Source organism: Pteronotus mesoamericanus, unplaced genomic scaffold (genome assembly GCF_021234165.1).
Source record: "Pteronotus mesoamericanus isolate MK-2021 breed Mesoamerican mustached bat unplaced genomic scaffold, CSHL_Meso_final contig_33, whole genome shotgun sequence".
NCBI classification, from domain to species: Eukaryota; Metazoa; Chordata; class Mammalia; order Chiroptera; family Mormoopidae; genus Pteronotus; species Pteronotus mesoamericanus.
The window spans coordinates 10,656,408-10,679,859 of record NW_026555135.1 but is presented as its reverse complement, the minus strand read 5'-3'; the positions used below and the strand labels follow the sequence as shown (position 1 = coordinate 10,679,859).

The 23,452-nt window shown below is 33.9% G+C and overlaps 1 protein-coding gene across 7 annotated transcripts in view; it reads left to right on the top strand.

Annotated features, from left to right (window-relative positions):
• The window catches only part of DLG2 (discs large MAGUK scaffold protein 2), an 839,012-nt gene that overhangs the window by 214,469 nt on the left and 601,091 nt on the right, over positions 1-23,452 (top strand). For all 7 annotated transcript variants that reach the window (XM_054576362.1, XM_054576359.1, XM_054576358.1 and 4 more), the window contains exon 3: positions 21,720-21,770. In XM_054576362.1, coding sequence (XP_054432337.1) covers positions 21,720-21,770 — 51 coding nt within the window. The remainder of the gene's footprint in view (positions 1-21,719; positions 21,771-23,452) is intronic.

The following is a 23,452-nucleotide window of genomic DNA, read 5'->3' as shown; positions in this document are numbered from 1 at the left end:
TTATGACAATCACCGTTCTAAGCACTCTTTTCATATGTTGACTCATTTTACCCTCACAGTCTGATTAAGAGTCCCTATTTTAATAATTACCATTCACTTCCTGTCCAGGCAACTTCTCTCTGGAATGCTTATATGTTAGTTTAGCATCTATGAATCCCAAGTCAGTCTAACACTAGGAGACTGTGGCTGTGTTTTTCCTAGAATTAGTCTCCCTGAGTTACTGTTTATATCCAAATTTTTAAAAAATGGTTGTACCACACATTCCCCATCCAAGTTCCTGCCAAAGTGTGGGGTCTGGAGTATTGTCTTACTTTATTATTACCCAAGGATGACTATCTGACTAGATTTCATTACTTATGTTGTCACATAAATGCCTCTCTGTACTTGTGTCCCATACCATTGGGTTTAATACATTCTTGTTGATGAACCAACCAACCAACAGAAGTTTGGTTAATTACAGAAAGTCCTATACACATTCATTGTCACCCACTTAAGAACTAGATATAAATATCGCTCTTTAATGAATTAAAAATTATTATTTTAAAGCAAACATTTCAATGAAGTAACATGGAATCAATTCTATTTAATATGAGAATACTTTCTTTCCCCAAACATTTTCTGAAGAGTAGATGTTACCTATATAATGATGCCTATTGAATTTGTTATGATTAGGAGTGTTTATGTTGGGGCCCTCTAGGATGTCAGTTTAGTTTCATACATAAGAAAATGTTTTTTTAATTGAATTTCCTTTTCCAATTTCTCCTGAACAAAAAGAAAAATCTCTCCTTATATAAAAGGCCCAAATGTTCTTTATATGTGTGTCCTTAACTTTATTTAAGAAGCGTTTACATCTTGTTCTTGCTGGGCAAGCCCCTAATATATTTTACCAATATACAGAGGCTAGATTTTAAAAATTATGCAGAACAATGCCATGTTTATAATACTCATCCACTTATGTTACCTTAAAATATTTTCTCCTTGTAACATACTTCTTTTTTTACCTATCCCCTATTCCCTGTCTTCTGGATCATATAGGTTTTTTTTTTCTTGGAAAGTACTAATAAAAAGGATCCAAAAGTTCCTCAACTCAGGATCTCATGGTTACCCACAGTACCTTAACAGCGCACTTTGAACTAACCTAACTTTTGTGTCCTTTCAAACCTTCACTTATGCCCTAGCATATCCACATGGTATTATTGGGTTAGTTGATAATAATAGCCCCAGAGATATCCCAAGATGTTACTCCATGCTTTGGTTTCTCTATGCTCAGCCTTTTTTTTTAAACTTTCAGTGGCAGATTTAACAGAAGGTCCTGTTTGTTCTTGAGTTGGCTGCCAGAATGTGAAGCTGAACTAAATGTCCAGAGTTCTCCCCACTATCACCACTCTACCCACTCTATAGAGTCAAGTAACAGGCCGCATTCAATTGTCAATAATGATTTATTAACTGATAATACCCATCTGTTCCAGGATCCGTGCAAAAATTATTTAACATAAGCAACTTTTTCCAGCTAAGGTCTTTCTTTAAGAAAGTGCAACGAACCATACAATAAAGTATTTCAGAAAGTTCTAACTTTCAATATTTGTAACAGTTTATTACCAACCAGGTTTTTCTAGTCCCCACATAAATGGCCCTTTAACTTTGAGGAATTTTAGCCGAAGGTTTTTTTTGTTTGTTTGTTTGTTTGTTTTTTTAAGAAAAGGGATATATTTTTATACAGTTTCTCCTGTAATTCTTGAAAGAGTAAAAACACATCTCATCCAAAAGACCAGACAGTTGCTATTAAGTTCTAAAAACATTAAAGTGTCTAAAAATTTACAGCCTTGAATTACTTCAGTAACATTATGTGCCTTACACGCATGGTTTGCAATGGCTTCTAGATCCAAATTCAACTCTGTAATAATAAGGTATATTAAATCAGATTCCATTTAGAAACTACAAATTTAACCTTTGCAATTTCTAGTTATGGTACACTCTCTGTAGTCTAGGGAGTGCATCGGACGCTTTCTCACTGTGTCCTTCTCTTTGTCTTTATGTTAATATAGACCTCCAGGGTATACTCCCCTCTCCTATGTTCTCCATTTCATTGCCTATTCATCCTTCACGGCTGTTAAGCACTCCTATCCCTGCAGAACTTTTTTTCTGGATCCATCTTTTATTCCAATTAAGGCCACACGCATCATCTTATAGACACATACAGCACTATCTTTCCACCTTTATCATAATACTTACCTTATTGTGCTGTCTGTCCTTCACACAAGTCTCCAAGATTCTTATAAATTGTTTAAGCAATAAGACATTAGCATTGTCCATTCATTGGTCCTAACATTAGCATTGACCCTTTTTGAAACTGCAGTGTTCAACATTCCCAGAACATGGTAGGAACCCAAGACATACATGAATGCATGGACGAATGGACAAGTGGCTTATTGTGTCATGGGCTTCATTGTGCACTTTACTGTTCCATGATTCAATGTTGAACCTGGTGGAACAGATAATTCAGTGACACTTCAAAAATCTTTCAAGGAGGGCACTATGGATACGTATTGCAGGCATACTGAAAGGCCTGTTACAGACCACTCTTTTTTCCCCTTAATAGCCACTGTTTTTTGGCTTAGTGGGCTGCTCCTTTAAGGGTGTTCTTTGGCAAAGGATAAGCAACTCTTTGCCAACACTTTCTACTGGAGAAGTAGGAGGAGCAGAAGGGAATATTTAGGGAGGGCTGTGGCTTTAGGGTTGCAATCTTGAAGCCAGTTTTTATAAGAAATGAGTCTTGTTTTAAAATTTTACTCCAACATTAACACAGTGGGAAACATTTTCTTGCAAAGCTTGTGAAAATTAGTTGAAGTTCTCAAGTTTTCAAAAAGAGCCTTGAATCAAGGTTCAAAAAATAAATAAATAGCTACCCCAACTCCATAGTTTGTTCAGTGAACTTGGTCAAGGTACTTTACCTCTCTAAGCCTCAGTCTCCTCATATTTAAAATGAGGATAAAACCATTCCTTACCTCATAAATAATGTATGTGACAACACCTTGAGATACTATTATTAAACAATGATTTATTAATTAAAGATGTATCTGTAATTGAGGAAATGAAAAATTCTAAACTGTTTTAAAAAGTTTAGATTTGAGATGGACAAACATATTAATTATTCAAATGTTTTCTCATGTATATACCCCCACATAAACATGTACACATAAAGCACATCATTGCTTTCTGTTTAAGTCTAAGTGGCTCCATCAAGATCCCTAAAGCTTTTTCCTGCTCTAATAACTGAGTCCTTGGTCCAAAAGCGGTCATAAGACCGCTTGCATATTTAGATATTGGCAAGTTTATAGGAACCTGCATTTAAAATGAATTTGAATGTTAGCTGGAAACCAGCAACAGTAATTGTATCCTATTTGATACTGGGAAGATTTTAGACAGTAGTGGTCACATTTTAGTCTTTCTAAAGATCTCTTCTAAAGAATACATGCCACGTTGCCAAGGCAATGTCCTTTGAGTACTTACTGCTTTTTAATCCTGTGTTTAAAGCAATCATGTGTATTACAAAGGAACATTCCTGTTGATTCAGTTAATAGTTTTGGGCAGTACAAAGGCCTTTATCATAAACCCTCCATGAAGATGCCCTTCATAGCCTGTAACAGAGAAGAGATGTACTTGTAAAACAGTCACCGTTTGTTTTTTTTCCCTAACCTGGAATAATGCTCATATGGGCAGATTCTGCTGATGACAATACCAGGCATACTTACCACCAAGGGAAAAATTCCCTTAAAGCTTTAAATTTCCTTTTCCAGGTATAGGAAAAAATGGGTTCTCATTGATTTAAAATGTAGTTTCTTGTTTGGTTTTATTTTTTTTTAACATATAAGAAGCCTTTAATTTCATCACCATAAACATTATACTCTGATTGCTCGCATACAGTATAAAATATTTACTCCGAGTCTTTTGGCTTTAAAATGCCCAAATTCCATAACAGATTGGCTGAAAGTCCTTGGTCAGGTTTGATTCGTAGCTCAAACAAGAGAGGGGCTTTTTTTCATTTCTTGCGATAATAAGGGATAAAATCTATATAAATACATTACTTCTGGTTCTTTATAAACCCCTTGATTTCAAAGAAAATTGATGAACCACCCTCAAGAGGCCTTTAAAACCAAATGCATGATCTGAAAATAGGAACTGCATTTTTATCTGACTTCTTCTGTCAGACTAGATATCTGGAAAAGAATTATAAAATATTGAATGTAATAAGGATACACCAGCTCTTAACAATTTTTAGTGAGAAAGAATGCTATCACTTTATCACGTGATTTCAAATGGAAACTTCTATACCTTAATATTAATTTTATATTTTTAATTTATATATGTAAAGATTAATTTATATATGAGATTAATTTATAAATAAATAAGTTTTATATGTTAATAAAATATATATAAAAGGAAACAAGGTTCCCTTTTCCCCACCTCTTCACCAACACGTTTTTTTATTTACTGATGGCCATTCTGACAGGTGTGAAGTAATATCTCATTGTGGTTTTAATTTGCATTTCCCTGATGACTAATGATGTTGAGCAACTTTTCATTTGTCTGTTGGCCATCTGTATATCCTCTTTGGAGAAACATTTACTCAGATCCTCTGTCCATTTATAATGAAATTTTTTTTGGTGTTGTCCTTATATATTTTGGATATTAACCCCTTATCATATGTATATATTTGGAAAGCAAAATTAGGAAAATAATCCCATTTACAGTTGTATCAAGAAAATAAAATACCTAGAAATAAATTTAACCAAGAAGAAAATAAAAAAAAAAACCTGTCCTCAAAAAATTATAAGACTTTGAAGAAAGAAATTTAAGAAGATAGAAATAAATGGAAGCATATACCATTCTCATGTATAGGAAGAATTAACATGATTAACCCAAAGAAATCTACAGTTTCAATGCAATCCCTATCAAAATACCAATGTGATTTTTCACAGAATTAGAACAAGTAATCCAAAAATTTATATGGAAGCTCTAAATACCCCAAAGAGACAAAACAATCTTAAGAAAGAAGAACAAAGTTGTAGGTATTGTACTACCTGATACCAAACGACACTACAGGGCTTTAGTAATCAAAAGAGCATGGTACTGGTTTAAAAATACACACATAGATCAATGGAACAGGACAGAGAGCCCAGAAATAAACTAATGCCTATATGGCTAATGAATCTATGACAAATCAGGCAAAAATATACGATGAGGTAAAGACTGTCTCTTCAATAAATAGTGGTGCAAAAACTGGACAGGCACATGTAAAAAATGAAAATAGACCATTTTCTTATACCATATACCAGACTAAACTCAAAATGTGTTAAAGACTTAAGCATAAGACCCTAAACTATAAAACTCCTAAAAGAAAACATAGGCAGTAAACGCTGATATCACTCTTAGCAATACTTTTGTGGGTGTGTTTTCTTGGGAAAGGGAAACAAAAGAAAAAATAAGTGGGATTACATCACACTTAAGGTTTTTGCACAGCAAAGGAAAGCAGCAACAAAATGAAAATACAGATTACCTATAGGGAGAAAATATTGGCAGATGATACATTCAATAAGGAGTTAATATCCAAAATTTACAAAGAGCTCATACAACTCCACACCAAGAAAACAAACAATCCAATTCTAAAATGGGCATATGATATACATTTTTTATTTTATTTGGAACCCATAAATTCAACTGAGGGAACTGGGTAGGAACAATATCCATAGACAGTATATACTTACAGAATAGATGTAGAGCTTTGTGTTCTACAAACAATAAACACCTAGGTTCAAGTTGGTTCAAGAACGCCTAGGATTTCTCCCAATCTAGAAGGTTTGGGTTTGACAAAGTTCAATTTAACATAAAGTTATTAAATATCTGCTATGCACCAGATGCTCTGCTAGGTACTATATGTAGAAAGATTAATAAGACATGATTCCTGCCTAAGAGGAGCTTGAAGTCTAATGGAATGTTGAAATTTAGGTAATTAAATATAATATAATTATAACAAGTGTAATGAAGAGGAGAACAATGAAGATATAAATAACAATTAAGGATTTCCAGATCTATGCGTATGTTCATGAGTGGTATTAGTATGTGGTTTCTTGTTAATGTCTTTGTCTCATTTTGATGTTAGGATAATAATGGCCTCATAGAATGGCTTATGAGGTGTTCTTTTTACTTCTATCTTTTGGAGGAGATTTTATAGTATTGATATAATTTCTTCCTTAAATGTTTGATAGAATTTACCAGTGAACCCATATTAGCCTGGTGCTTTCTGTTTTGGAAGTTTATTGATTATTGGTTCAAATTTTAAATTAAATTTATTGAGATGACATTGGTTAATAAAATTATATATTTCATGTGTACAATGCTATGATACATCATCTGCAAATTGCATGGTGTGCCCACAATCCAAAGTCAAATCTTTTTCCATCACCATATATTTGACCCCTTTTACCTTTAATATTCTCCAACCCCCTTTCCTCTGATAACCACCACACTTTGTGTCTGAGTTTTTGTTTGCTTGTTTTTATTTGTTACTTTCAATTTTATATCCCACATATGAGTGAATTCATATGGTTCTTGACTTTTTCTGACTTATTTCTCTTAGCATGATATTCTCAAGATCCATCCATGTTGTCCCAAATTGCAGTATTTTGTCTTTGTTATGGAAAAGTAGTATTTCATTATATATCTTTATCACATCTTCTTTATCCAATCATCTGTCAAAGAACAGTTCAATTGTTTTTATATTCTGTCCACCATGAATAATGTTGTAGTAAGCATATTGCTACATATATCTTTGCAAATAAATATCTTCAAAATTTTCAGGTAGATAGCTAGAAGAGGGACTGCTGGGTCATATGGTAACTCTCTTCTTACTTTTCAATTTATTTAATAGATACTATGTGCATTCAGATTGTCTATGTCTAGTTTTTTGAGTTTTGTCAGATTGTACCTTTTAAGGAAATGGTTCATTTCACTTAGGTTATCAAATTTGGGGGCAGAGTTGCTCATAATATCCCTTTACTATTCTGCCAATGTTCATGGAGTTCATAGTGATGTTCCCTCTTTCCTTTATGATATGAAAGAGGAATTTGCATCACCTCTTTTTTCTTATTTAGGTTGGCTAGAGACTTACTGATTTTATTGATTTTTTTCAAAGAATTTTCTTTTGGTTTTGTTAATATTGTCTATTGATTTTCTATTTTTCTTTTCTGTCATTCATTTTACTTATATAAGCATATACTTACACAAATATATAAACATAATGATACATGCTCAAATATATTATTGATATTAATATTTTAAACAATTATTAATTAAAAGTAAGAAATATAAAAAGTTTTTTATTTATTCTTTGATGTTCTTCCTTTTTTTATATAGATTAATTTTTCTGACTTGTATTATTTTCCTTTCCTCTGAATAACTTAACATTTTTTGCAAGGCAGGCCCACTGGCAACACATTTTCTCAATGTTTCTTGTTTATTTAAGGAAGACTTTATTTCTCTTCTTTACTTTTAATGGATAATTACACAAAGTGCAGGATTCTGGGTTAGCGTTTTTTTTCCAAATGAATATATTTCATTCCATTTTCTTCTTGTTTCCGAGGAGAAGACAAATGTAATTCTTATCTTTGTTTTTTGATATGTAAAGTTATTTTTTTCCTTTGGTTTCTTTCAAAAAATTTTTTGTTTACCTTTGATTTTCTTAAGTTTGTTTATGATATGCCTAGGAATAAGGTTTTTTTCTTTACTTGCTTGATTTTAAGTGAACCTGGTTAGTGTTTTCAGAGCTTCCTGGATATGGTTTGATGTCTGATATTAATTTGGGAAAATTCTCAGTCATTCTGGCTTTAAATATTGCATCTATTCCTTTTTCCTTTTCTTCTCTTACTGGTATTCCCATTACATGGATGTTACATTTTCTGTTGGTGTCCAACTGTTCTTGGATTTTTTTTGTCTTTTTTCTCTTTTCATCTCAGTTTTGAAAGTGTCTATTATCACATGATCAAACTCAGAGATTCTGTCCTTAGTCATACCCAGTCTACAAATGAAGACATCAAAGACATAAATTATTTCCGTTACAGTGATTTTTTAAATCAGTAACATTTCTTTTTGTGTCTTTCCTAAAATTGTTATTACTCTACTTAGATTTATAATGTAGTAGAACGGCATCAAAGGAAGGGTAGTGTTCTATATTACTATGGTTTGGTTTTAGTCTTTTGGTGAGCTTGTGCCTCTGGACTATGAATGCCATTAGTGCTCCTTAGTCGCCACCGCCCCCCCCCACCAGCTTAGATGATGCAGAATGGATAGAGGGTACTGGGGTTGGTGTTTTCCTTCCATGGATAGATTAAGCTCTGATAAAACCCCAGAAGGTTAGGTTCTGATACAAAATTCTCCTGCGAGTAGGCCTTTTAAAAACACGTGTATTTATTTGTCTGTTTGTTTGTTTTTGTATTTATTTATTATTGACACTTTAAGAACAAAATCTTTGCCATATTTCAAAATAGTTCCCTCCCCCTCCCCCTCCACCCCTGGAAGAAAGAGGGATTTTTCTCTTGTCTTCCCTGAGAAATTGGTAGATTTACTGGAAGTAAAACTCAGAAAAATGTTGGTGTGACTCCAAAGACTAAACTCCCTGGAGTTTTTAACTCTCCGATTTGCCCACATTGAGGCTACACAATTCCTCAGTTACAGTTTATGTTTTTGTACCTTTACACTGGCTCCTGTTGAGATTTCTGCTCTGGTAATTTGTGAACCATTCTGTCCATCTGTCTGTCTCTCCAGTTTGGAGAAATTTATACTAATTCACTCATGTATTCAATCTTCACAACCCTATAATATTATTAGTAATATTTACTGATGAAGAAACTGAGGTAGATATTGCACTATACTATACTTCCTTTTTTTTAAAACCTGTATTGAATTTATTGAGGTGATATTGATTAATAAAATTATATAGGTTGTGCTATACTTCTCAGTTTAAAACTCCTAACACTTTTATTGAAGTACGTATAAATAGATTGTATTTCACTGAGAAGGAACTAAGGCTCCGTAACTTCTCTTAGTCACAAAGCTAGAAGGTGGCCAATTTAGGATTAACATCCATGTCTTATTAAATCTAAAGCCTGAAGCTGGTAGCCAACAGATTATACAGTCAGGGCAGATACCTACATAGATATTTTGTAAGCACAGAGAAGGGCCAGGTTGAAGCATTAACAACCGCAGTATCACTTTTCCTAATGATCACACCAAGGATATCCTTACTTGCCATGTTTTCCCTGCATAATTCCTATTTATCCTTCAAAATGCCCGATTCTCTCCTTCAGGCTATCTAATGTCATTGTATGTATGTGTGTATCGGCCTATGTATAAAAGCCAGGGAAAGGCAGGGTTTACAATGACATTAGATAGCCTGAAGGAGAGAATCGGGCATTTTGAAGGATAAATAGGAATTATGCAGGGAAAACATGGCAAGTAAGGATATCCTTGGTGTGATCATTAGGAAAAGTGATACTACGGTGAGAGTATCATTTTGGTTTTTTTCCATATCTTCTCCAAGTCTTACCAACTGCCTTAGAGCCTTGGTGCTTTTTACTCAAGACTTTCTGTCTAATTATCTGATATTTTTTACTGTGTTTAAGATATTAATGGAATTTATTGAATTGAATATAATTGAATATGTATGCAGGTATCCTTTTGAGTCTTTTTGTTCCAAGGGGATATTTAAAAATAAACACAAAAACAAAAAGCAAAACAGGCAACAGCAGTGACTTTTGGATAATCACACACTGTTTGGATCTTATCCTATCAGCCTCCCAGTTTGCACTGGGGCAAAACACTTAAAAGCCCTGAGGGCTGGGCAGACAATTGTCCAGAGATAGAGAGATTTCATGTAGCCAATTCAAAGCCCAGAGATCCCTGGAGTGCCAGCTGTTTTCATGGCCACAAATTCGGTATGCGTAACGCCTTCTAAACTCCAGGATCCAGTCTGAAAAGCAATGATATAGATGTAGAAATTTGAGCTTTTAAATTTTTCTTTGAAAATATATTGTTTATATTTTTTGTCACTGTAGGCTTCCATTTGATCTAAGTTAATTGAATCCAAGTTAATTGAAAATAGAGTAACTCAAGTCCTCTATAGTAATATTGAATACAACTTAACATCTATATCTATGCTGATTTTTATAAAATTTCCTACCAACAAGAGCCACTAATCTCCTACCTATCATGCCCCACTACCAACATATACGTGCACACACATGCACACACAGACACTCTGTTTTCTCTTTGAAAGGTGAATGGGCAGAATTTAAATATGCTAATGAAAAACCTGGAAAAAACTTTAAAAATAAGCATAGTTAATATTTTTAAGGATTTGCTAGGTGCTAGCCACTAAGTCTTTGTAAAATTATGTCATTCAATCCTTATACAACCCAGTGAGATAAGTATAATTACTATCCACCGACATAAAATGGTTATGAGGAGCAAATGTAATAATATATGTGAAAATAATATGTAAATTTTTAATACAGTTGTTAACATAATCTGAAAAAAATTACATGAAAACCACTTGAAACTTAACAATGTGAGGGATTGGGGCAGAAGAATCAAATTTAATAATCAGCTCCTTGTCATGATCCTAAGGTACTTGGAGAAAAGGTGAAATAAAATAAAGCATCAGAAGGCTTTCCTTAGCATCTGATCCAGAAAGATGGATCTGACCTTTTTTGTAACAAGCACCCTGGAGCATTTTTCCAGAATCACACAGAATTTACAAACATCTTCATGTGATGTTGATAAAAGAGCAGACAAATTAGCAGGGTGATGGGGCTCTGTTGCTGTTTTCCAAGGTTGTCAAGATAATGACATACTTTTCAATCAAATGCAAAGAGATCTTAGGAGTTAGCAAAGAGGGTGGGGATAGTCACTTGCCAAAAGCGTGACCTATATTTAGATGGAAAGGGAATCAGCTTATCATTAGTAAGGTTCCAAATTAAATGATCAGAGAAATTAAGGCAGTTCACTCCTTTGGAAACTGACAATGGCAAGTAGAACTTCTGAGTACAAAGGGATTATAAAGATTTATAGCAAATAAGAATGCCTTAACATGAGGTTCAATTGATTTATTTCACAAAAACTCTTTTTGAAATGGATTCTATGGGCATTTATTATTATATTATTAAGATTGGTGCCACAAGAGAGAAAAATTAAAAGATACTCCCTCATCTAATCAGGAGGACAGTATTTCAGGAAAGATGAAGTACAAGTTAAGGAGCTGGATCCTGAGAAAGACCACACTGTGCAGTAAGAAAGTGCCTGTGCTGTGGATGACCAGGGAGAAAGATTAGTGCTTTAACATTAGACTTTCCTTAATTAAAACACTAAATAGTCCCATTTCTTTCACCCACCTTACTAATGCTCATTCTTTAATTTTGTTCAACAAATTCATATTGAACACATATTTCCCATCACTAAGGGATGAGAAAAATGAACAAGATAGTCCAATTTCATGTTGAATACGGCTGTATAACCTTGGGAGAATTTGTTTAACTTAGAAACTTGGCTCCTTCAATAGTAAAATTAATGTTAAAATGTCTAGCTCTCAGGATTATTGTAATTATTAGATCAATTTATGATAGTGCCTGGCGTGTAATAGATTCTTCACAAAAAGCAGCATCAGCAGCAGTGATAGTAGTAATCATTGTTATTTGCTTTAGGTGGAGAATTATAGACAATAGAGGGATGATTTTTAAGAGATTGACAAGAAAAAGCTTTTGATTTTATGAAAGAAACAGCCTTTGGTTTACAGGAATGGAAGCTTCTTATTTCCCCAAATAGAATCAAGCTCCATGAGGGTGGGTCTTTGTTTTGTTTACTACTGCATTCCTAGGACCTAACATAATATCTGGAACATTCTAGGCATTCCAAAATATTTTTTTCTAGATTAATTGGGATTTTATAAGCATAGGTTAAATAAAGACATTTAGGGTAGAGTATATGACATTAATAAAGATACCAAAGAAAGGAGGTTCTTTGTATAAGTTCAGCACAATTACTTGGCTAGAAAATGCCTTAGAAGATAAGAAGTAGGGTCTACAGCTAGAAAGGACAGCTGCTGGATGAACTGGAAATTTCTTTAGGGGTAAAGAAAACTTAAAGCTACTTGAGCAGCAAAATTATATGATGAAAACATTGCTTTTCAAAAAGATAAATCTCAAAAAATATAAAGAATAGCTGATATTGAAAAACTATTAAGGCAGAAATATTTTAAAGAAATTATATCCTTGGTCTTAAGGAAGTAATAATAGACTTGAAATAGGATGTTGGGGGTTGATACAAATATAAAGAATGTAAGTGAAAAACAGGATTTCCTTAATAGCCATATAGAGTGGACTGAAGGAAATGATGGCTATAATTAGGCAAGATGATTAGTTCTGTTTTAGGCTTATTGAGACTGAGGTGATACTAGGGCATTTACTTAGAAAATAAAAGTTGGGTGAGATGAAAATTCAGGTAAATTTTGTATAACAATAGGGGCAGACCTTGGTGAATATTCATGTGGCAAGAGTGAAAAATGGCCATAAATTGTGTGGACAAAGTAGTAGGATGGGGATCAGCAAAGATATCTACCACGATACCAAGGAAAAGGAAGTTTCAAGTGGTACTCACTCCAGAGTGTCAAATGTTGCATGAAAACCAGGAAGAATAAAGTAGAAGATCATTGTATTCAAATGTAGAAAAGTTTTTGTTGATTTTTAAGAGCTTTTTTATGGTGGTAGAGCACAAGTAAGATTGCAAGGGTTTGAGGAGAGACATTGAGGGTGAAGAAATGGATGAAATTGATATTCTGCCTAACACTATAGGTATATTATACCCAAGTAAAAGGGAAAATACTCTTGCTCTCTACATATATCATCATACCTGTGAAGTTTCATCTTATGGTTCAGCACTGGTTTAGTTATGTTTTTGTTTTTTGTTTTGTTTCTCACCTTTTAGCCATGTGATTTGAGTTCTTGATTCTCCTGGACATTTTGCTTGCATTTGACCAAGTGGTTTGCATATGGGAGTGGTGAGGTGAGAGAAGGGCTTGATGGGGCAAAAACCCGGTATATTATGATGCCTTTACAACTATTAATTGATTGTGTTCTTAACACCATTTTCTTCTCTTAAAGAGCCATGTTAAAACTTATGGAATATTCAATAACCCAAAGAACAAAGCATCCTGCCTCAGGCTGGAGCCAAACGAAGGCAATTAAACCACCTGTTATTACACCATCCAGCATATGGCACAAAGCAAGGGAGCAAAGCTGGGAAGAAATGAGCCATTTCCAAATCAGAGGCAAACCCAGTTCTGAATTTAAGTGACTATATTTTTTCTTCATTATGAAGCCTTTAATCAAGACAACTTTGCATATATAAAAGGACTTTATTTTTACACATGTAAGAACCCTAAGCTATTTTCCTTGATTTCTCTTGACAGAAAAAAAAAAATCACAATTTTATAGGGAAAAATCTACTTAATTAAAAAAATGGTTTATAATTAAATGAAAAAAGCACACATAGTAATTATTGTCTATGATCACTTTTCTAGACCTAAAATTCTGTGAGTTATAAAGTCTTAACAACTGAAGCAGAAAAAAAAAACCAAAACAAAAAAAAATTGTTTAAGAATAGAACAGATTTCTATTTAAGAATAGAATACTGATTTTTTTTCCATTTGGTTAGAATTGGTGTAGCAATTCACTTGAGCTCAGAAGTTGGTTTAATTAAGATTCAGAGTTGCAACTTAAAATCAGGTTTTACTTATATAGCACATTTAGTTGAATAATAGGAATAGTCCTCTTACAAAAATTAGAATCTTAACTGAGACATCAATAATTATTTTTATAGTTTGTGAGTGTTTCTTAAGAGTAAGAAATACTATGATGAGCTCCTTGTAAAACTGCTTATTTTAAACCGGTCTCATTATAACTAAATAATACAATAACCAGATGCATACCTTAGATTAAAACAGGTGCTTTACAAAGCTTAAACAGAAAATCTTTTGCTTACTTCTAAGTGTTTAAATGAACAACATTGACACTTAGACAAATATGTATAATATATGACAAAAATGAATTCTGACAGCTTGTAAGTGACAGAACTGGTATTGGAATTTAGACCCTTTGGATTCCGGAAACTAAGCTTTTCATATCTGTGTGATAATTCCTCTTAATATGAAAGGAGGGCACAATTTTAGGCAGTGCAGATAGTCTAGGAGAAGGGGCATTAGTTAATAACCAGTAGTGATAGGCAGCTTAACTGTATGCTGTAAACCTCCCATCTTTATCCAATGACATTCTCGTCCTGATTAGAGCTGCCATGCTGATGGGCTGACTTTCATTTTTTTCAGTACTTGTTTTTCATCCACTCAGAGACATTTAAAGTTAAATGTGATGAAAAGATGGAGGTAGCAAACATCAATCTTTTTTAGTTGTTCTTTCTTTTGCATTGTAGTAGCACACATTCCCTTACCTTTTTACTCTCTTTAAAAGAGAAAAAAAGATCTCTTATTTCCTGAGAAGCCTTGAGACTTTTGAGGAGTAGATGTGGGGATGGTACTACTGGTGATGTCCTTGAAGGGAGCCAAGGGGAGTAGGTGATACCGCCCTTTAGTTTCCTCCCTAATGGGTGCAACCTTAAAGATTAAGGATAAGAGACATGGCAGACATTCATGGACTTCAGAAAGCTACCTACTTGGTAAGATCATAGGTTGCCAATTGAGATCTTTGGGAAAGAGGTTAATAGAAAAATCCATAATAAAATTTAAGCAGGTGCACCTTGATTAAGGTGACAGAGTTAATATGATTTAAACAATAGATGGAAAGAAAACTCTGATGCTAGAAGGTCAGAGCTGGGAGAGATTTCAGAAATCATTCCTCTGCATATAAAATTGAAGTACCATGTTCTGTCCAAGGATACGAGCATTTTAAACCACACGATTAAGACTGTAATACAGGTCTTCTGACTCTAAGCCCTGTGGTTGCTCCATTAGAGCACTCTAAAGAAGTAGTTAATGCTGCTCCCTATGCTTTGTGTAGGTCTGTCTCTTTTCAACTCATTCTGATGAGCACCTGCCCAAGAAAACATTCAGTTCATGCCACCTTCTCCATGAAACCTTTTCTGACTCTCTCTAGGTGAAACCACCTGTTCCCACCTCTGTGTCACTTCTGCAGCTACTACTGCCTACAGGCGTCTATCACAGCACCCATATCGCTTTGTTGTATGTTTTCATTTATTTGTCTCTCTCCTTTAAACTGAGTCTTTGAGGACAAAGCTACATCTTATTCATCTTTGTATCTCCAGGACTTATCATTCTATCTACACATGGTAAATAAATGTTAGATTAATGTTGTAGTTCATTATTCAAATTAGAAATTACCAATGCATGGATGCAAAAACTTTTCTGTGGTGGAGGAATTAATTCAAGTCTTATTTCATAGGAAAAGATGGCAATGGTCAAGGGCTTACTAACTTAATGATGGAAAATAGATTAATGACAATTCAAATTTTGGAGTTCTCAGATGATTTGTTTCTAATGATTTTTTTTTAGAGACCTCCTATGAATAAGCATGGTACCAGAAGCTACAGTAGAGAAAAAATGAGTATTGTACAATCTCTGCCCTCATGAAATGGCAATGTAAAGAATGCAACGAGCACAACTTTAGGGAAGTGAGTGTCAATAACAGAGCGACATAGTGGTCAAGACTGGGCAAAAGAATGTTTAAAAGAAAATGTAAGAGCGAATGGACAGAAAGTTAGGAGAAAGTCCAGCTGGTAAGATTCTGAGTGAGAGCCACAGTAACCTAATTTTGGAGAAAAATCTAAGAGTATACTTATCCACAATTTAGTACATTTTAGATGGGTTCAGGAAAGAAGTGTTTGGGCTAGAAAAGGTTTTTAGTAGATTTTATGGAAGTTTGTATAAATGATATTTTATATTGTTCAGAAAATTAACAAGCATTCAATATTTGATCAAGTAAATCTTGTGGTGCTTATAGATTAATAGTCTAGAACTAATTAGAATTTCTCTCAGTGTTAAAGTCATACTGTGTGCCAGGCAGTTAATATTGTGTAATCTCATTTATTCTCCCCAACCATCTCTTTATTGCTTAAGATGTGTGTTAAATATTTCACATAATTTATCTAACTTAATCCTCAAAATGACCATATGGGGGAAGTACTTGGTAGCATTCTAAACGTGAAAATTAAGGAAGGTTTTGAGAGAGTAAGAAAATCGCCTACCTTCACACATCTCATAAACATTGGGACTAAGATTCAAATCTGTGTCTTTTTTCTTTTTTACTCTGAAACCTACTTCATACCAGAGTGCATAAGAGAGTACACAGAGGAGACTTAATGCAAACGTGTGTGTGTGTATCAAATGTGTGTGTGTGTGTGTGAGCACATGCACGCACGTGAGTAGTTGCTGGTCCATTTGATGATGACTTTGGCTCTGTGCTGTAAGAGCTCCTGCAAAGGGCTGATCTGATCCCAGAGGTGAAGATATCTAAGCTGGAAATGCTGGAGGGCCTATAGCCTGTGGTAACTATATCCCCAACTAGCAAGCAGAGTCTTCTTTGAGAACATCAGGTTTTACCCATTCAACAAATCTTATTTACTGATTTTTTTTATTTTCTCGTTCATTTGTCATTGTGCGTCTGAGTACCAGAAGCACAGATGAGACACTGTGTTAATTGCTGCTGCCATAGATGAAGCAGAGTAACATGGGCCCTGTCATGCTCTGGGAGTGTCAAGAGGCTATGGAAACCAGATCCCTTCATCTCAATAACCATCACATTCCTCTCAAAGTCCAACAGCAGCTTTATACTTTACTAGAACTATGACATTCAGAGTGTGTCCAGTATTTTTGCCATAAGGATCTTTGCCATAGACATTTTTGCCACTTAACTAATTGGCTATAAGGCAATTTTGCTATTTAAAAAAAGGGTAATATCGCAACAAATAACAGAGGGACTTTAAAAAGGACAAAATGAAACATGAAAAAAAATGAATAACAAAATTAAAGAGATTTTATTTAAAATGTGTGTAGAATCGGGGCAAAACTGCTCAGCTAGCTGATTTTATTTTGTGTATTATACCTAAGTACTTTTCTTCTTCTGTGTAAAATGTGGGTTCAACTAAATCTGCACCCTCAAAGAGGGCCTTTGACCTCTCTTTCTTCTACCAAGGTAGTGTGTTTCAAAATCAGAAACCAATTCTTGGGACAAATCATCGTCATTTGGAAGAAATGCTAACTGTTTTAAGACCACCACCACCTACCTACCTGCAGGCTGTGGAAGAGCTAGCTAAGATTTATATACATATATATGAGAGTAGCTGCAAGATCTTCCTCAATGGAATGAAACCAAACTGAAAACTAGCTTAAATACATTAAATCTGCCAAATTTGTTTCATTTACTCCTCAATGGAAAAGTGAAACCAACCCAACAAAAAAACACCCCTAATGTCAGCCAGTTATTATATCTTTTTTATGGCAAAACTGCCTTATGGCCAGTTAATTATGCCATGAAAATGTTTGCAGCAAAGATGCTACAGCATAAGTACCTACAACAGATTCAGAGACAAGCCAAATTTACTATATCATGATTACTTATAATAAAGGGCAAAATTATTACATTTTTATCATGTACTATGCTACTAAAGAATCAAGTCTATATACAGAAGGTCCTCAAATAATGTCATTTCATTCAACACCATTTTGTTATGACATGGATGAGATGATATTAATTCTTGTTTATGTCAATTAGTCTATGGTAAAATGGGATTTTTTTGTATGTCCTTTTGCTTAAAGTCACAGAATTTCTCAAAAACATTAAGTGAGGGCTTATTTATACAACAAATAGTAAGAGATCAGTATTGATCTTGCATGTGGTAACAGTCGAGTTATAGTCCACCTCTCTATTTTGTATATTAGATATCACACTTCTATGAGGGCTTAATATGTTTGCATTTGGTGCACTTTGAGAATTGCATGTTTCTTAAGAATGGGGGTCATATCTTAAAATCTTTATTTTCTCCGTCCCTGTCTTACCACATAACACATCATGTATGTTCAATAATTATTCATTGAGTAGAATTGTATTTAGTCTTAAGAAGCTTTGATATTCCTGCTTTAGCACTTGTTACCATATATGTGATATGGGGATGTATAAAATTCATTCATCTCAGATTTTAACATGATCTGCTTCAATAAAATTAAAGCTTTAATAAGCTTTAATAAAATTGCAAATGTGGCAAAGAACAAAAAAATTAGAGAAATCATTACTTGCAATTTCAATTAAAGAGCACTAAAATATGGAATAATTCAGATATGTTATTCATGAAAAACCTCTTTTCAGTAGATAAAAAATACATCTCAAAATCAAATTATATTATCATTCAGGCAGGAGAGTACTATAGCACTGGAGAAGATAGAAGGGCAGTGACATTAACTAATGGCTGTCAGAGAGGGGGAAAAACATGTAAAGCATTCAAAGTTAAGGAAATTAAAACTTTAAATACCAAATTTGAATTTGAGTGGGTCATTCTCTTGTCTTAACTTCCCTATGATGCCAGGAAGGCTACGTGCCCAGAACAGTACAGGACAATGTGTTGGCATTAATTTGATTTTTCTGGCCACCATAGAAACCTACCAGCTGTCACCACAGAACCATTAGGCTCAGAAAAAAATCATGTATTTGAAGAAAAACAGATTTTTCAAAACTGGGAAATTCCATCCACTTTATTGGTCCTCCATGTCTGCAAAACTGCCAACCCTGTCCCCTTTCTAGTCACAAGGTGGAGAGGAAGCTGTACGAGATGGCTGGGGACAGAGATGGAGTAACAGAAGCCCTCTCCACGCAGCGGGCCAGGCCCCAGCTCCCAGAACAGTAAACGTTTTTGGGGTGCTTAAACATCAGGGGAAATGTTACTGGTCAGGAACAGTAAAAAAAGGATTTGGTAACACTCTTTCTAGGAAAAGAACTTCGTGAATTGAAAGGCGTAAACTGATAAACCGATGGGGAGTAGAGTGAGACCTCCAAGCAAGTTCAGATAATAAATTATCAGTAAAACTCCCAGAAAATGATGGAAGTGTTTTTGTTTCATTTAGAATATACAAAATTATGGCTGGGAAGGAATTACTGTTCATACTTCTTGGCTCTTTACCACTTAATAAGCAGCTACTCCTCTAAGTAAATGTGGAAAAATATTTAAAGAATATTACATTGGTGTAATCATTTGAAAAGTCACTAAATTTTTATGAATGTCTTAAATGGAGGTATTCTTAGTTCTTCTTTCTATCTTATCCTTTCCTCTAAGATCTTTGCCAGAGAATGTTGTAGGATTTCTTGTCTTAGGCTTCCTTAGGCAGAATATAGATCATGTTCTCCTAGTGATGAGAGACCTCTTAAATGTCTTTCCTCAACTCCCACAATGGCTCTTGTGATACCATGATTTAAATTTCTCAGTTAAAGTTGGAAATATTGCTTCACTTATGCTAAAAACTTTCCACACATTTTATTTTTACTAAATTATCTTGTAGTCATGGGGTTCTTGCTTTTAAAAACAAGGTTACATCCAAACGCAGATGGCATTTTCCCTTCATATGAAGACATCCTAGATACTATTAAATTAGTCAAATGTCGTTACTTTCTTGGGTTGAAAACTAGAAGACCCACGAAGTCATTATAAGTCTGCAAGAGCTCATCCAGCTGACCAGGGGACTTTCAAATACTAATTAGGATGTATATATATAATGCTTCTAGGATCTAAAAATCAGCATGTATGATCATGTAAAGCATACATGTGACACATGTAAATCATACATTTTTGTAGACCACAATTATGCAACATGTGCCACTAAAATATATTTGTCTTTTAAGCACCACCTAACAGAACTTCTTTCACCCTGAGCCTTTAGATTTTATTATCAAATGCTTGTTTTCTTCTCTTTGAAGTTTTTTTCCTTCTCCATTTGCTGCACTTCAATAATGTGAAGGTCTTCACTCTAGGGAAGCAGTGAAGCAAAGAAAAGCTGCAAGGAGCCCTGCTGAGAGAATTAAAACATATCACATTAATTCAGCCTTCCCTTTCTGCCCTCCCTCTATTAATTCAACAGAGTTATAAAAACAAACAGAAAGAATTAATATGAAAACACTCACATACAGGCAATTTGAATTTTGTTTTATATTTTTACACGTGAAGAATAAAAACCTCCATAAAGCTGCTAATGTTTTCTAACCTCATCAAATCCTCTTCTCTGAGTCATTAAGTTGCTGAGGCCCAGAAAATCAAATTTGGTTTAGGGCTGTTTAATAATGTAGTAACACAATAAAATGTGATTCACCAATTAGCTCATGTAATTAGAAAATCAAAAACATGCTCTAAGTGGCTGGTGGACACACATAAATGAAGGCTATTGTCATTCTTTGTATTTGCTGATTATAGTCGTAATTACACCTTCAGTTGATGTTACTACATCCTAATTCCCTATGGAAGAAAAGTACTTATTTCATTCACTCTTTTTTTTTTTTCCTTCATCGATTCTTTCTTGCCAGGCTCTCTATTAGGCTACCTATTCCTTGCTTCCACAGAGCTCTCAATCTGCAGGAACTATGCTTAAATTGTTCTAAAAAAGGGAAAATCAACTGAAGTTAAAACCCAACAAAAATGACAGTTTTGTAGTTAAAAATTAGTCTCTCTTGCTGATTCCTAAGTGCTACCGATGTTGCTGAGACACATGTAACAAAAAAGAAACTAGCAATTTGAGACTTTTTTTTTTTTTTGCTCAGAAGTTTTGCCTGGCTCAAAAGGACTCGGTGATAATAAGAATGGGAATTAAATATTTGTTGGATTATTTTAAAGCAGTTCTTTATATATTCTGTATGCACATCTGTTGAAATCTAAGGCATATGTTGTATGCTGCCTGGCTATATTTAAAATGTATTTCTCTCTGTAAGTTCAAATCAATTCAAGGGCTGGTTGGATGGTTTAAAGAGTGTCTAACTAAGCATTTCAACCATGTCCTACTTTGTCCTTTTCTTGTTGCAACTGAAATACATGGGCATGGTTACATGGTCCAGGACTTCCTAATAAATATAACAAGAGGATAATAGGGATGAATACTGGATCTTGAGCCAATAAAGAAAAGGCATTTCTTATCTGACATGGTCATTTCTTAATGACATTTTACATTAAAAAAAATGGCATGCAGTATGCTGCCCTTAAAACTGTTTTTTTAATCCCATATTTTAGTGTTAATTCATAAAAGCTTTTAAACTATATTAGGAAATTTCCCCCTTATAACTGTAACATTGCTGCTAAATGGTTTAGTTTTTGTAATTTCACAGTACATATTTTGTATTGTTCTCTCTCCCCCAAATGTAAAATTCTAAGGGATGCAATAAGCTTTGTTTTTTTGTGTGTTTTGTTGTTGTTGTTGTTTTTGGTAGAGTCTTACTTATATACTTTAGAATAGCTTGGATGATGTTTTATTTGGAAAAAAACATACAATCACAAACATCAAGAAAGTGTGGCTTATTAAGAGCTAGACTAAAACTTAACCCCTAAATGTTATTTAAAAGAAGCTGTCTTCATTTCAGTTAAGTCTTAATTGTTCTCTTTTTTTTTCCTATTTACAGGTCAATGGGACAGAAATTGAATATGAGTTTGAAGAAATTACTTTGGAGAGGGTAAGCAAAATCCAATAATCCAAAGCCCCAATCTTGCTTTCCACCTTTTGCATCCTAATGGGTTGTCTTGTGAAATTGCACAATTGCATAGTATACCCTGGAAATTTCCAGCAAAACTCACGATGAGAATATTAACGCAGTTCTTGCAGTGGAAGGCATGGAGACAAACAGAGCAAATAACCAGAACATTCAGTATATAGATTGCTTGCCAGGATTTGGACAAATGAATGGGAAAGACAAATGTTCAGTGAGCTGGTGCCGAATTTTTTCCTGTTTTCATTATTAATGTTTTTCTATACGTTTTAGAATGCATTACAAAATATTTTCATTTATATGATAATAATACTGTCTTTATAGCTAACATTACCACACATTTTTAAGTTTAAAAAAAAAGATGTATTTTAAATGCAGCCCTAGAGAAAAACACAGCAACCCTACACATCTCTGAAAATATGCTGTTAGGGCCTTGGCAAGGCTTTGACAAATTAGGGAAATTCTGTGGAACACAATTCTAGTATGTAGAGATATTTTACAGAAACTGTAAGAGAACAGCCAAAGTCTACCTACAAAAAGGATAATGACCAAAGGCCATTAACACAATGTTCATCCATTTTTTACCCAGAAATTGTACTTATGGAAACATATAAATACACAAAGAATATTCATATTGGTATTCTTATAATAGTGAAAAATGAAAAAGGCAAGTGTTTAATAATACATTATTATGTCTCTATATAATAGAAAATCATGTTAAATTATATTGTCAGTATTTTTTAAGTATTGAATTATAAGGATAGAGATGTAAGTAGGCTATGTTATTAAATTACAAATCAAGTTTTAAAATGATATTTAAAATTTATTCCAATGAGTACAAAGGTGTACATGCAAAATATACATTTATAAATATATACATAAAGCCTAGAAGCATGTACACCAAAATGTTAAAAGTGGTTAACTCTTCTTGATGATTTTTGGGTGACTTTTCTGTTTCATCTTTTTACTTATATTTATTTCCTAAACTCTCCATAACAAACATATATTACATTTATAATAAGAAATAAAAATTAAAGTGTATTTCCTAAGTTATTATTCAAGCATGAATTTACTCTCTAGACCTACACTTAAATTTATTTTTCCTTTTGATTTTTCACTTTCCTGAGTCAGGGAATTTATCATTCTCAGCCTAATTTTTATTAAGTGTGAGTGGTTTTAAAAGGAAATTTACATTGAAAGTTAAGTGTCTGACAGATGGGTACTTTAAAACTTCCATTATGAACTCTGATAAAACTTTCATGGCATGCTAAATGGAGAAAAGTGAAGCTTGTGGAAAATTAACCCAAATGAGAAAAAAGAACACATTTTTCCTTCTAAATTACTAATCTTCTCTCCAGAACTGGCTATATAATTTGTGGGGCACAGTACAAAATGAAAATGTGGTACCGTGGTTTAAAATACAGTAAGAATTAAAAGATGGCAGGAGCAGAGCGTTAAACCAAGGACCATGGGTCCTTTTACACACAGGGCCCTGTTTGCACAGATCTCAGACTCTGGAGACCAACCAAGCCTTCTCTCTCCTCAGGCTCCACACATATAAACATCTTGAATATACCACCATTTAGTTACCCTGGTTTTATAGGTCAAAAAATATTGAGAAGCTAATGTTGTTGTGACCTGCAACATGT